Source organism: Nestor notabilis, unplaced genomic scaffold (assembly GCF_000696875.1).
Source record: "Nestor notabilis isolate BGI_N333 unplaced genomic scaffold, ASM69687v1 scaffold3595, whole genome shotgun sequence".
NCBI classification, from domain to species: Eukaryota; Metazoa; Chordata; class Aves; order Psittaciformes; family Psittacidae; genus Nestor; species Nestor notabilis.
The window spans coordinates 130,883-147,035 of NW_009930485.1; the positions used below are offsets into that span (position 1 = coordinate 130,883).

At 39.5% G+C, this 16,153-nt stretch overlaps 1 protein-coding gene across 1 annotated transcript in view; it reads right to left on the reverse strand.

The window, feature by feature from the left end:
• Positions 1-11,822: 11,822 nt before the first annotated feature.
• Positions 11,823-16,153, reverse strand: part of EPM2A (epilepsy, progressive myoclonus type 2A, Lafora disease (laforin)) — a 21,858-nt gene continuing 17,527 nt past the window's right edge. Inside the window, exons 2-3 of the mRNA XM_010015405.1 lie at positions 13,536-13,777; positions 11,823-12,103 (exon numbers count right to left, since the gene is read on the reverse strand). Of these exons, the coding sequence (XP_010013707.1) occupies positions 11,823-12,103; positions 13,536-13,777 (523 nt within the window). The remainder of the gene's footprint in view (positions 12,104-13,535; positions 13,778-16,153) is intronic.

The following is a 16,153-nucleotide window of genomic DNA, read 5'->3' on the forward strand; positions in this document are numbered from 1 at the left end:
AAGAAAAGAACCATTTCCCACTTGGTGAGACAGCACCCAACCTTCGCCCTTCTTCTTCTTATTTTTTTTTCCCCTTATTCTAGATAATGTTTGAAATCTATTGAACAAAACAGGGATTGACCAAACATATTTTTGATTGTCTCTCATGACAGATGACAGCCTCGGAACAAGCTGAGATCCAAAAACTCCCTTAGGTTCTGGGGTGCCAGCAGTGCCAGCGTGGAGCACTTCCACACCTTGTATACATCAGCCACAAGGGACAGGATTTACAACACTGCAGACACTTTAGAGACTTCAGGCTTCAGAACACAAATATCACTTACTGGCTGTGGGTATCTCAAATGGTAATGTGAGCATATGCTACCACTTCTGCAATTTCTTCTGAAATACCAGAGGTTATTGCAATACCTTTGGCATAATAGTCTAATCATAAGAACGCTTGCTTTGGAAATGAGCATTAAATCTGCAAATTGCTTTACCAATAAGCTCTAGGCTAGGCTGCTGTATGGTGGGATCAAGTCACCCACTCCTCACCAGCCCCAGCATCACGCCCGAGTTGTGCCAGTGTGCAGAACAGATTTAAGGTTTCATTGGTCCAGAAAGAGGGAAAGCACAATAGAGATATTGACGGTGAGATACATGGCTGACAAGAAGCCTAGTGATGTCCTTCCTGCTCTCCAGGATGTTTCTGGCTTGTTAAAGCTCTTTAACATAAATTTCCTTCACATACTATACAGCTCAGCATCTAGGGCCACATCCTGAGAGACATGTTCTTGAAACATTTTTAGCAAAGTGAATTGAGCCTAGGGTCCCATTTTCTAGGCCAATATTTTAAGCCCTGGATAATCACAGTGAGCACTTCAGCCATCATCCCCCTACCCACCACCCTGAAAGACAAGTATGAGTCAGCAGCTTCATTAGAAAGCAAGCTTACCTGAAGTTTTCCCAAGCGAGGGGCAGGCATCAGATTTCCCTCTGCCCTCTGATTTTCTATTAGATATCTCCAGGTGACGACTCAGCAAGAAGATGACAACCAGCAATATGTCCTCATCTGGTCCCTAAAACTTACATGGTTTGATTCAGTTTTTAGCTAGTAATAAATAAATAAAAAAAAAAGGCTTATTAAGAAATTTCTTTCTGCCTGCTCTGTGGCCGGGGTATTACAACTGCTGCAGGTCACATACTCAGACATAAAGCTCTGGGGAAAGCAATGGAGATTGCAACAAGGTGTTTAGGAGGCATTAATCAGAAACATGCTTGGGCACATACCTCATGACTCTCATTCTTTTATGTTATCCTCCATTACTTCTAGATCTTTTATCTATGCATATATGCATCAGAATTTTTATAAATAAAACAATTCACCAGAATTACAGTAGTGCAGGCACCAGAGAAGACACCAGCAATGCTAATGTAATGATTGCTTTCACTCTGTTGGTTAATCACTTGGAAGCACCATTTGGTGCTTACAGGATTTTGGCATTTTCAGGCCTCTGCAAGGTGGCCAGATGAGTGGAGGTGCTCGCTTTCCCTCTTCATGCTGGTGGCCTCTGACCAGGGGGAGGGAACAAAGGGAAATCAAAGGTAAGTAAAAGTTAAAATAATGAAAGCTACGTGGGAATGGCATGCACACTTTATTTAATACTGTAATAAACCAGAAGGTTTTTGAGGCAGCGGGTAACAAACAGGGATAAAAGGAGAAATTTTGTCTCAAGGAACTCAGAGGTTTAAAGTGACCTTTTAAATGTCAAATGACAAAATGAGTTTAGCTCCACAGCAATGTTGTTTGAGCCTTCACACTCAGCAAAGCATCTGCAAGTGAACTTGGCTTTAGGTTTGGGCTGAGGTTTTGGTTTTTTCCCATTGGACTTCATCAAGTGCTTAATATTCTGTGTGTGCTTAACAGAGTACACGCTTCTCTGATGGACAAGGTAGAGGAGAGATTAATTACGCTATGATTCTTCCAGTACAAAAACTAGGGGATATGAGATGTACTGCAAAACAAATAAAATAACGTGGTGCTACGGTGTGTAGCAGACCATCCAAGTCAAGGTGCTGGGCTGGATGAACCCTCAGTGTTCATGCAGGCTGCTCTGTAAGGTAACCACCCTGCGCAGCTATAGCCTATGGGAGAAGAACATAATTAGCCTCACTTTAGAAACACAGAAAACAAGATTAAGTTTCAGATCCTGTTTCCAGGATACCACTGGATGCAACTCATACTTTGTGCTGAATAAAGTAGGTGTAGGGCTCACCCCAGAAGTCAGAAAAGAAAAGAAATCCCATTCTTACAGACCCCTGGAAGACACCAAGTATAAATCAAGGCAGTCTCAGGCTGTTGGTAATCAGTGCTCACCAACTGTCCTCGTTTAGCCACCCACTGCCCTGCTGAAGCTCCACTACCAAACAGAGGTCCTCAGATTTCTGCCACTTTTCCTCTAGGACAGATAACTGAAATATAGAGCAAACTCAACACAGCCCACTTACTGTGCATCACTTTGGAACGCTGCTCAGAAGTCGCTAGGTTGTAAAATGCCCACATACCTCTAGTAAAGAGGACTGCTTGTCTTAGCATTTGTGTTATCTGTTAAAAACCTGAGTCAATATTTTATGAACAAACAGCAGAATAACCTTGAGCTTGATTCTGTCAGGGTCAGGTACCCACTTATGCCTCTAGTTGCCTGCAGCTGGGGGAATCTGCACCTGTTCTGCCAAGGAACTCTGCTGGTGGCAGAACTGCTGCGAACACTGGCTGAAGGAATTGTATTACCGGCCATACAGCTGAGGGGAGCAATAACTAATTGTAATCAGTGAACAGCTTCAACACATCTGTGCCAGAACATAGGCAGTGCAAGAACTAGATATAGGGAAATACAAAAATAAACAGAGATCCATTCATAGGAAACCGCTGTAGCTCTGGTATCTAGTATGCAGCTCCAAAATGCTCCAAGGCACATATCAGAATTTGGCAGAATTTGTGTGCTGAAGAGATCAAAAGATCATTCACAACCACTGCAAGTTGCCAACTGTTCTTCAAGAGCAGGTCTCTTTGCTGAAGGAGAAGGAAACATAAGGGTTTCCTGAGTAGCAACCGGTGTGGGTAGAAACAGCACATTAGTTCAGATTATGTCCAGAAGGACTGGTGGAAAATAATCCTCAGCTGTAGTTTTCAGATTCTTCAGCAGGGAGATTTCTATTTATCTATCTACTATGATTTCTGCACATCTTTTGGAGGTGATCCAGAGCCATGCAGAACCATTATGTGGTTTTGTACTTCAGGTTTGAAGAACTATGAAGGAACAGGTGTAAAAGAAGGGTCTGGCTGTGGCACTGAAGTAGGTACAGTCTTGCTCTGGTATTTGTCAAGTGTGGAAAAAGCAGTTACCAGGATAGGGTAAGGAGGCCGATGGAGAATAAAAATCCCAAAAGTCAAAGAATTTTCCTCAAAATTTATGTAGCATTTGTGTCTGATTCAAATAAGAGGAGAAGCAGGGGCAGAAAGCAAGCAGAAAAGTGCAAGATTAAATGTGCACAGACTAGAGAAAATCACACCCATGCATAACACAATAGAAATACTGCTAAAAACTGCAGCTCTCCCCAAAACACTTGCAGAGCTCATTTGTGTTTCCAGCCATTACGTACACGTACACGTTTGCAGCCATCTGACACGTACACATTCATTCTTTCAATTTGCAGTCTTGATAACTCTGATCTTTGGTAGGCTTGCTCTTCATTTTATTTCTTTTCTAGGCAGGTGTGTGGCACGTGAACATAGACGCCCAAACAATTCCATTGGTGTGCACAACACAGTTCTCAGATACCGTATTTGTAATGTAATTCCAACATCTATTATCACCCACTCCCTTGAAAAACAAAGTGATTTCACTTTACCACCTTTCACAGCTTAAGTCACAGTCATGTAACAAGCAAGTCCCCTTATCCTTTTCTAATGGCTCAAAACTCTGTGGCATTTGCTGGGGACATTTTGGTTGCAGCAATGCACCAATTTAGAACTTGCCTCATCAATAATCAAGGTGCAGAATGCAGCAAATCACTCAGGCACCAAGGGTAAAGTTTTCAACTTGAAATCCCCAGGACTATTCTTGTACTTAAATTTCTACAAGCAGTTAAGTGTTTCGCTAGATCAGTTTCTATCTAAGGAGGTCCCCCGAGCAGAGCCTTTCGGAGTGCAGGAGGAGAAGCAGCAGATCCTCTGCCTGAACCCACTGCTAAAAAAAGGGAGGAAAGGAATGCTGATGTGTGTAAGCATGTCTTCTTTAAAAACTTTTCCGAATCATTTTCTCTCCTGCCTTGTCAAATGAAAAGCAGATAATAACAGGGTAAACATTCTGGTAACTTCTGCATTTTTCACCAGTGTGTTTTTTTACAGGTGTGGGGTTTTTGACACAAATTTTAACATCGTGAACCTTGGATCTTCTCAGCAGCACAAAACCGTTACAGTTTCAGAAACTGTTTCAACCCTGGCTATTTTTTATGTTTTCTGTGCTACCCAAGCATACCTTTTAGTCTGGAATGTAAAACAGTAGTTAAGTAAAAAAGGTGACTGTACATTTTAAGCTCAGTAATGCCCCAATAAACCAGGATGATCATCATGAAAAGCACAGAAATTACCCTAGATATATGTAATTTATATCAATTTCTGATATGGTTCTTTTGGGGTTTTTCCTCTTTAAATCACGGTGCCACTGAAAGACACCTTGAAATCACTGCTATTCAGGAAACCAAAATAAAACCATGTTTACAGCTAAAATTAAGTTATTGATTTCAATTCCATAAGCAGAAACACACGAACGGCAGAGCTCAGCATTTTGGAAAGTGTACTCATGTCATGTTCCCAGCAATCAAGAGAGACCTAATAAAATTTTTTTTCCTCTGAAAAATAATGATCTTGGCAGATTTTTAAAAATAGCTTGCCAGGCTTTGCTGTTCCTGTGGATATTGTGTGCGTATGGTCATCCCTGGGTGCTGAGATGCATTTCTGTCTCACTGCCGCATTTCCTCAGTCCCTGCTCTTGTGTCTGCGAACTGCTGAAGGAGATGTTTCCAAGTGCACTGAAATAAAAGCAACGATGTGACTGCGGCGGTCACACTGCTGCCCCCAGGAAGCAAGCCCTGCTCATAGCTCACCTCTGAGCCTTTGCCCCGGTTCCTGGCTCTTTCCCAGCTGCTCTTGGATCACAGAGCTCTACCTGGACTGCCTCCCCTCCCTGTCCTCAGCCTTCGTCACCAGCCCTCACTTTCTCCTGGGCTTTCCAGGTGACATGGGACCACTGTAAGGAAGGCCACCTGGCCACTTGCTCTGCCTCATCTCAGCAGACTACTCCTTTCTGCAGTTCACATATTTTCCTATTCCTGCTTCTAAATGTTTCTCTGGTGGTCTAGCACATCTAGTTATTGCCTTATGAAATGCTTTACATATAGTCCTTTGCCTGAAAATTACTGCAGAATAATGCATTTATTTAACCATTTAGGAAGAGCGGAAGACGTAAAAAATTCGGAACAGCATCTTCTATTTTAGTTGCCCATAGTTGGGCATCTAAATTAAGTGAAATAAAAAAACAAACAAACAAACAAAAAAACCCAAACAAACTGAAAATCACACCAGAAGTGATATTTTCAGTGGTGCTGAGAACACCCTATCATGATTGCTCTTGCTATTCTCTGAAGAGGTCACTAGGATGGAAAGTGACATGTAAGGCACCAAGAAAACTATGATAAGTCTGACTGAAGATGACAGCATCTGTTCACACAACCTTATTCCATGTGAGTAAGATATCCCAATTGGGAAGAAGGCTGGATCAAAGTCCTGGTTCTTATTGTTAGACCGTGTGTTGCCTGTGAGTGCCATCAAACTGGAATACTCACACATGTGCCAGGGAAGCATGCTGGGGACATGGGCAAGTAATTCCCAGTGAAATTTCAGCCAATCATTTAGACCATATTAACATGAAGTTGCAAAGTACTTGAAGTAGCATCTGATCAAGTGCTCACAGGTGCCCACACAGCCACTTTTTGTGGAGGCACTAGAACACATCTCTATGTGAGGGATTTGACTGCCAAACCACAGTGCACCATCAACCACTTTTGTGCTCACGAAGCTTCACCAGCTTGAGTATACCCAATGAGTCAGTTGCCCAAGAGGGGGTATCCAACTGGTCTATATTCTTGAGAGCTTACCCTTCTGCATTTCTTTCTTTATACACCTAAATATTGTAACTAAATAGTTTGGTGGTACCCCTTTAACTGGTTAATGAACTTTAAGTAACAACTCTACTTTTATCTAACACATTGATTATGTTTTCAAGTGAATTGTGGTGTTTGCTATCCCACCACAAAATATTTTTCCCTTTGACATCAGCTAGCTTTATATTTTATATTTTTTTCTTCCTAAAAGGCAGTCTTTATATACATTTCTTAACCTCTGTGTTTATGTATTTTATTGAATTCTTTAAAATTGGATTCATTTTCATCATCTGATTTGTTGCAGTGACTTTGGGCTGGCTGCCCAGCTTTAACAATGGCTGCTACCCTTGGATGATGGCCTGACTGTTAATTATTTCCCTGCCGAAACTGCATTACCACAAAATAAATTTTCTTATGATGACATTAAGTAAAGACCACAGAAACCTTCCCAGCATTAAAAATCTTACCTTGGCTGCTGTTTTATGCTTTTTCCTCTCATTATCTAAATCAAGAATGAGATATCATTTGATGTTTTACCAGCTTATGAATAAACAGGCCTGCTGTTTTCCTTGATGCAAATATAACACCAGCATTGAAGTAATTATCAAATCACAGGCATTATCCATCAATCTTTATAAATTCAATTTCCCAAATAAGACATGTTTAAGCACAAAAAGGTTGAATTATATAGGGCTAAGGATCACAGTGTCATCTTCCTTGATTTACAGGGTATAATAGGTCTTATTTCCTTATCCCCAGACAAGCCTTGATATATAAAAAGTTTTAATAAAACACTTATTACTCATCTTTACAAATGTGACAATTGTTAGCTACAATCCCATTTGTAAACAATCAAGACTGGAATGAAGGAACTTGAGGTGACAGGGCAGTCCAAGAGGAAAATACGTCTAATTAAGAATAAACACCCTATAGGTTCACTGCTAGAAAAATTGAAAAGTCAACAACATGTATTTGGGTTGCTTATATCACAACCATGCCATTATGCTAATGTATGGTAACATCATTACCCTTGAAAAAAATTGCTTTCCTCTGTTAATTCAGGAAGAAGGTAAATTATGAAGTCATATGGTTTGGTCTTGCTGCTGGTGATGTCATTGTGTTGCTGAGCAACTGAAAAAGGATTAATTCCTTTATACTTCCACCATTCCAAAGTCTGCTCCCTCAGAGCAGCCCCTTTCCCTTTAAGCTGTATATACATGAGGAAAATAAACCACTTTTTTTTCCAGCAGAGTATTTTTAAAGAAATACTGCAGAGGTGTTGATTTACCACTGAGAATGTAAACAGTTAGAGTTTGAGAAAGTCATCTATATTCTGTCCTTTGCTACATAAATCCAATTCCATTTTAGCTAAGGGCAGTCTGATGTTCATTATCTTTCAAGAAGGTAGGGCTTGCTTGCCAAATATATGCTTTTGCAATAGTTATTATGCATCTAAATATTTCTTCATATGTTTCTTGTTGCACAGTCCCACTGTATTTTTTTAAAGAACCATTTATATTTTTTTAACTTTATCACTGGTTTGAAACCTCTCATTGCAATTTAATGATGAAGAATAAAAGAAGCAACAGATTTGGCAAGTGTTTTTTGGCTTCTTCAAATAATTATTTTTTTTTCTCAATTACAGAGAACTGAAGTCAGAGGGGTTTATAAATTAGAACTCAAAAAGACCATCATAGGAGGTAATGGAGTAAGTCTGGCTTTTTGCATGCTTGTTTTAAATTGGGATTTTATTACCTGCTCCTGCCTCGTTCCTTTATCTTTGCCTGCAAGAGCTTGGCTGTCGGTCTCAAAATTTAATTCCACTCCAGAGCAGAGACACTCTTTTGCACATGTTTTCATGCAGCACACACAACTCTGGTGTCAGACTTTCCAGCCGCTCTGGAGTACAGCCTGGTATACAAACCTGCAATCACAGCCACATCCAGAGCTTCACTGTGCTTGGTGCTATATAGAGAGAAGATCATAGACTTACAACCTAAGCAGCTAGAGCAGATGAGTGCCAAAGAGACTGAAGTTGAAAGTGTGAACTAAGGAGTTAAGAAGAAACGAAGTTATTCAACCGTCATGCCAGCCAGCCCAGTCAAAGGAAAAAAATATTCACAAAACTGTACCACTCAAGCCCAGCTCATCCCTCAAGGGGCTGTGTTTGTTACAAAATCACTTGTAAGAGCTAGTATTGCTTAGCTTCTTCACACATATAGTCCTGGGAAAGAATATATACTATTGTTTGGCCTAATAATGACATTGAGATACTCTAAGTACTTGGAATCATAAATGTTCCCATTTTGTGCAGCAAATGCTGTTTTCTTCTTTAATTTCACGGAGATAAAAACCTGTCTGTAACAGGGGAGAAAATACAGATGCTCATACCAGCAGAAAACCATTTCCCCAAGTTGATGCTTTTCAGCAATGAGTTATCAAAATATTTCTACCAGGTTCCCATTATCATCTGTGTATTAGTTTGGCTTCTTGGGCCCACTTTAAAAAAACCTTTACTGTTTATCTGTTTCTAATTCTTTCTGTAAGAGATATTCTTCTCTAAATTTTTTAGCACTTTATGACTAAAGTAGCAAGGAAATATACAAGTATATAAACAACAGAATGTTTTCATCCTTCCATCCAAATTGCATCAAGAGACTAGTCTATGGAAAGAGCTAATGATCCAAACATCATAAGAACATATTACAAATTGGAATTTTAATAGATAATCTCTAGATGCAGATTTATCATGTAATTATAAAGCTGGAGAAATGGAATATTTTTATATGATTGCTTTTTTTGTTGCTGTAGCCTCTTGGAATGATCTGTTTAGCATTTAAATTCCTAGTTGCATTCAACAAACAAGACTTTGAATGAATGTTAGTCAACAGGCTGACCTCCAATGAGGAAGGCAGGAAAGTGGCCATCAGGAAAAGAAGTATGCTACAAATAAATAGGCACAAAAGGGCTTCAAGCCATAGGATCTCTTTGCATTCTTTGTTAACATGATGTTGGCAAGTTGTTTTCATGCAGTTCACCAGCTAATGCAATCTGTATATGATATAGCCCCCAGCATTTCAGCAGTCAAGCAAACTGAAATGACAATAAGCAATGAGTCAACAACTCCTTGTTGAAATGACAGTAAACAATGAATTAACAACCCCTTGCTAGGGCTTCCATGAATCTGTGGCTTCTGTATTGTTTGAATTCCTGCCCTGCTTCCACTCCCGATAAAATCAGAATTAGGGAATAACTGATACAGCACAGCTATACCTACTTAGTCATATATTTACTTGTTTGTGTCAGGTTTTGCACTGTTCAGTCCCAAGAGGTCTAAAGGAGAAATATAGTTAGGTGTGAAACAAAACCAAATCCACAAGTACTTGTCCCAACATATATTACAAGGTGCATCTGATGGAAAGGACTGTCAGTCAGGAATGCTTGGAAACACATTTTAAGATTGGGGTTTCAAATGGATCTCAACAGAAATATAAAACTTAAGCAAATTCTACCCTCTACTTCTTACGACATCCTCCTCCTCTCAGCACTTGATTTTGAGAGGCATATGGTAGCAAAAGGTCACCATTTTTACCTTAAACTCAGCCGAACCAAGGTAACTCCTGCACAGTCAGCTGTAGCTCTGCACATCCACACAAGAGCCCAAAAGCCAGACAGCAGCACTGACACATTCCCTCTGCTCTCTGCATCAGGCTAGAAGAGACCTCTTTCTTTTGTCTTTGGAGATGCCAGAAGTGCCATATCATCCACACATCTTTGCTGTGCTGAGAGTCCCTCCACAACAGCCCATCAAAACTGACACACCATAGCAGATGAGAAATGAGCAGACAGGAAATGAGCTGTTACTATTAAGAGTGGCTAGTCCCACCTCTATATAGAAATATCAGTCATGACCCTCTTTGCTACTCACGAAATTCAGAGACAAAGCCATATGAAAAAATGGGCTCCTGGAATTGTCATCACGTTTTTATTTAACAGAGAACGACTTTCATCCACTTCCTAAACAGGCAGTATTATTTCAAAAAATCAGAAACAAAGTCATGATCAAAACCACACATATAGGATAACTTAAATATTTTCATTTTGAAGATGACTGAAGTATAGGATAAATAAAATGTATTATATTCTGGACATTCTCCATAAACAGTTCATATCTAATAGTTTCTCCATTAAGTATTCAGATAATCAATATATATCAGCTGAACTACTCTGGCACTGACTGGGTCTTTAGAGGAACAAGTTGTGTGGAAAAAATGAGATTTCACTGAAGAATAAACCTACAGAAACTAGGTTTCTTGATATTGATACACTGTTAATCCTCTGTTCCTTAGGAAATGCTTTCTCTCCCTTCTTTTGAACTTAACTTACCATTTTTTTTTTCACCTGGTTTTACTTGAGTAGGGCTGGAAGGTGTTGGTACCACTGCTTAGTTTAGCTAAGGGAGCAAGCAGCACTAGAAAACATTAGGGATCTTCCAAAAGCCAACATCAGCCTACTGAGGCCAAGCTCCTGAGAAAACCTCCTCAGAATTGCTCTTTGCTCTTGCAGAAGAATGTATTCATTCAGTTACCCCAGAGATAGCTTCAGTTGGCTAAATCTAGCATCTGTAAACATCCACACACTGCTCGCACAACGAGAGACTTTTGCTATAGTGACTAAATTAATCTAGGACAACAATACAGAGGCTGTGGTGTCAATCATGTATCTAAGCTTGTCACACAGTTCCTACAGGTCTTGTTTTAGCCCAGTGGTTACTGCTTAGATTGACTTAGCACCCAGACAGCTGCGTGTACAGCACTGCATGGACCTGAGGAGCAAAAAGTATCTTTAACTTAGAGATCTCACAGCCTCGGATAACATAATAAATAGCAGTCCTTCCCTGCAACAGAGTGGACTGCAATAAGTGGAGCTGACTCCTCTCTTCATGCCACATCCCACCATAACCCCAATGGCATAAAAGAATATATCTATAAGTTACAGTATTTAACACTAACTAGATAGGCAAAGAAAGCAAATTTTAATTCACTGTGTTAGATGTTAGCTTTTTTTTTTACGAAACTGAGTTGAAAAATAAGTTTCCTTCTGGTCTATTTCATTAATACTACTTGTCTACAAAATTAACAGCAAACACTTCAATAATGTACACTCCACCTAAAACAACTGAGCAGTTTCGACAATGATCAGCTCCATCCTAACCTGAACCTTCATCTAGTTGCACTTTGCATCTGTTTTTCTGAGAATGCCTTCTCTTTCTTGTCACTGAAATATTGCCAACTCTAGCTGTTTCTCCTCACATCATATTTAGTCTATACCCTAAAACCTCAGTTCCTGTAGGCAAGCAGTTAAAGAAAATCTTAGTTCCCCTTTGCAGAGTTTCTAGGTCTCACACTTACAGCAAAAGGCTTGAAAACATGAAACATATCAGCTTAAAGAAAGCAAATAAAATAACCTCAAAGGCACTTATTTAACAAAATTCTCACAACTTTTATGACAAGTTTATAATCTGGAGAGGAGAGGCAGGTATCCAACTCATCATTTCTAAGTCCTTGGGGTTCAAATGTAAGGATTCCTCTTCACCGTCCTTTTCCTCTTCTGCTTTTCTACTCTTGTATTTTGCATGAGGAACGAAGATGCCCAAATTTCTGGTAGAAATCATCTTCAGCACGATTAAGAGCTTCCTCGTCTATGTAGACAGCAGGTCTCCGGGAAGCCAAGAAGTACTGAACTTTCCGCAGGCTCCATCCCATCACGTACTTCAGCCAGCCACTGACAGCAGCTGTAGACCTGCCAACACCAGCGTTGCAATGAACATAGACAGTGTGTCCATTCTCCAGTAGCCCGTGCAAGAGGCAGACAGCTTGTGGCAACATCTGTATTCTTCCTAAGGTTAAAAACAAGATATGTTGATTTGCGTTTGAGAAAGTTAAGTTCACCGTTGAGATTATGCCTGTACAGCCTGATGAACTGTGAATTGTAATGGCAAACCTGACATACTGAGGCATTTGGGGGTTTTTTTCAAATGACCTTCTACCCTAACTTTGTTTTTTCTTGCAACATAAACTCAATCTGCAATCATAGATCACAAAAAATATATAAAATGCCCCAAGTCGTTTCTAAATATACATTCTGATTAACACTGGGGGGAGGGGGGGGTGTGGCATATTTGTTTTCACAGTGACTGAGACAAGGCAGCAAACTACATCAAACAGTGCATCTTACATAGCATTGAAGTTAGTAAGCCAAAGATTAAATGTTATTTTTCACTACCAGAGGTTTGTGAAGCTACCTCAATACTATTGCTTTTCAAAACGTTGTAATATAAGGCCTTTATGTCAATAATAAGGGAAGGAGAGCAAAAGAGTATTTTCCTGTCAACCTAATACTGATACAATTTAATTGTATACTAAGCATATGATTAAACAACACAGAATAGTTTTTCTCACTCCCATAGGGATGAATATACCGTATTTTCTGACACCTTTTCTCACTGTTACCCTGGGAACTGAAACATCAGAGCCTAACTCTTCCTCATGGCACAGATTAGCACTGACATGAAGCCCTTTCAAATCCCTATTTTAAGGTCTCCTGTCTCTCCTGATGTCCTATTACTGATATGACAGCTCTATTTGTGGCAGCAGTATTTTACTCTGTTGAAATCACTCTCTTCTGCTGGTAGGCTACTGACTTGACAACATGCACACTTTCTAACCTGCTGGTTGGAAACAAGATTTTGAACTCTGAGCATCCCAACAGAGGAATTAAAAATAGTAATTTATGTTACAACATCAGATGCTATGCATATTCTAAATGAATTAAAAATAATTATATAAATTACACTACATAGATTCATCAGACTGGGGTACTACAGTTAAAGAAAAACTACTCTGGGGGAAAAGGGAATAGCAGAGCCAGACATACAGCACTGTCTCTTTATTTTTAACCAGCAAGGAAGGCAAGCTGTCCTGCTGTGCAAGCTTGCAGTCTTCCACATACAGAGCATACTTTCATTACATGGGCTGAATTCAAGCTGAAAGCAAAATCAGTCAAACAGTTATCAATGTCAGATGGCTTTAAACTCAAATACATATATACTGTCAGACACAAAGTGCTTTAGATGGCCTCTCTGCCTAGAAGAAAACATGAATAATTTGTTAAAGACAATACACACAGAAATTGTACCTTGTGTGTTAGCTATATCTTTATGCAAAACCTAAACAGAAGAAAACCCTGAACTATTCATGAAAGTGACAGATCAGTAGTTCAAAGGGTTTGTTACTATGAATTTACCACAAGAATGGCCTAAGCATTATCACCTTCAGTGCTCATATCAGGGGTTGGCATCCAGACATAGGCAAGACCTTCCTCTTTGTACAGTTTCATAAGGATTTCAGGGCTCATCGGTTCCGGATAGCGGTTGCAGCCCCAGGAATTCTGAACAATGTCCCATTCGGTCTGGAAGTTCATCACAGCTGTAACACCCAGCTCATGCTTCAGCTTGATGGTCACGTGCTCCAGCTGCCGAGGGCAGCTTCCCAGCCAGATGTTTGGCAGAATTCTAGCATTGAGAAAAAATTGCAGTGGTATTGATTAAAGTATCTTAACAAGGAAACTGCCAAGTTCAGCGGCATTCTGGCTCCAAACCTGCTTAACATCATCATGTGAAAACTGCTAACTTCAGCCTTTTCATGTCATGCAGTAAGCAGCTTTTTATTTCATTACAGTTGAGCTGGTAATGTTTGATGCTTGGGATCAAGTCACAACTTACCACAAAGAGCCAGGCAGTCTGAGAAAAAATTCAGAGCATAATTAGTGCACAGGTCTCCAAGGCATCCATCATTAAGCTTGCCACAGAAGCTTACTAACCTCACAGATTAGAATAAAAAACTGAAAATTCATGCAATTTGCACCAAAAAAAAAACCAAAGACCTAAAAGATTCACGTGATCCACATGTGAATTATGTTATTAAGGCAAACACATAGGTCTCTTCTAGCTTTGTAGCTACCAAAATAATGAGTAAAGCAGACAGGAAAACAAACAAAAATAAAACAAAAACCCAACAAACAAACAAAAAAAAAAACACCAAAAAACCCACAAACAAAAAAAAACCCCAACACAACCTAAACTACTCTTCTGTGAGGAAACTCAAATTAATGAGTAATTTTCTTTCTCTGGTCTTGTGGAGTCTAGTGGGAACAAAACAGAGAATTAAAATACATGTCTAGCTTTCCTCAAGGCCTGAGGAACCAGAAATTTTGCAAAGCTCAAGAGGTTTGTGTAGGATAGATAAACATCCATATTTCTGGTACTTACCTAAATCAAGACTTATAACATTTTCCCATTGTTAGTTATCATAAAACTACTGTATGTCTCAACAGCTTTTGACATAAATATAAACTGAATATTAAGAGGCCTGTTTTCGAATTAAGATTTTTAATCTGCACCTTCGCTAACCTCTCTGGTCAGTGGGAAAGCTCTAGCTAGTTACACTAGATTTTGGGCTATTTTGAGACGCTCCCTTCCTCTACCAGTAGGTGGGGTTGTGCCTTGAACATGGCATTTGTCATGGGGCTGTTATGTGGGAGGTGGGGCAGAGAAGCCCAGACTGAGGGATGATGTGCTAAAACTTGCCTTTTGACTTGTAGACTGAGAAAACCAACAACAATTTATCATTACCATCAAATAAATATAGAATGCCTCTTTCTTAAACGTGAACATGTGTTACAAACTCATTCATGCTTTACTACAACCAAGTTTTAATTGTTCAGCTGTTCTCTACCTTGCATTGCAGACTGGCAGCTTCTACAATGAAGCATAATTACTAAAAAAATGGAAAAGCAGAAAGTCTGGCATAATCATCTCACACAAATCAAACACCTCAATGTCACAGCAGCTGGTTTTTAGGGTTTCGTTTGTTGAGAGTTTTGGCAATCAAAAAAAAAAAAAACAAAACAAACTCTTAAGCACCTACAAGTAAAAAGTTAATCAAATGTTATTTAGGAGGAGATCTGACTGGATGACTCAATAGCCCTTTTCTACTTTAATTTCAGCGGTGACCGAGAATGTTTATCAAATTTGATCTCTTTTTAAATATTAGGAAAAATGAAGGACTGGGGGAAAAGGATGAATACTCAGTTACAAGTGTACATTCTATAAAAAAGGTATGTTGATGAAAGCTGCTAAAAATAATTTTAATTCAGTGGTCAAATAAGAATCTGTTTCTTCCTATAGTTAGCATACAGTTTATCCTGCAATTCAGAACTAGGTTTCAGATGTTCTTCCCCTTTCCCCTTTACACAAAATCTACCAAAGATTCAACTTACATAGTTATTTTCCACCTGTCACCACACTTAAATTATTTTTAATGATGCAGATAGGTATTGCAGTTGGTTGCTTCCAGAGCAATTTAGCTGAAACAACAGCTGTGTCCTCCCTTAATGCTTTTATTTCCTAAAGGTGTAGCATGCAACAACAGCTACACGTAACTTGCAGGAAAACTTCTTCTGTGTCCCCAGAAGAGCAACGTATATAATTCAGTCAGTTGATCCCCAGCATTTTATGATGCTCATATGCATACAGAGTGGTTTTTGTACTATGTAGTGCTATTACCCTGACACCACTACAAGCAAACAGCCCAAGGGAACGTAGGCCTGAAATAAAACTCAGAGATGGCTTTTGCAGCACTGTAACTACTGGGGACTGCTTTCAATTACAGTGCATTCCTTTTCCCCTCCCTGATGGTACTAGAATAGAAACTGGTTCAGAATGTTTTTTATAAGGTGGATTTTTAATGGAAAATGATGATCTGTTATAATCAAAAGCTTGCATTGACACTTTCCACTTTTAACCAAATTTAAACTACTTCAAAGACCAAATGTTTGATGAGAAATAAAGGGAGGCAGAGGGATGGCAGAAAAAAACCTCCTACCTCTC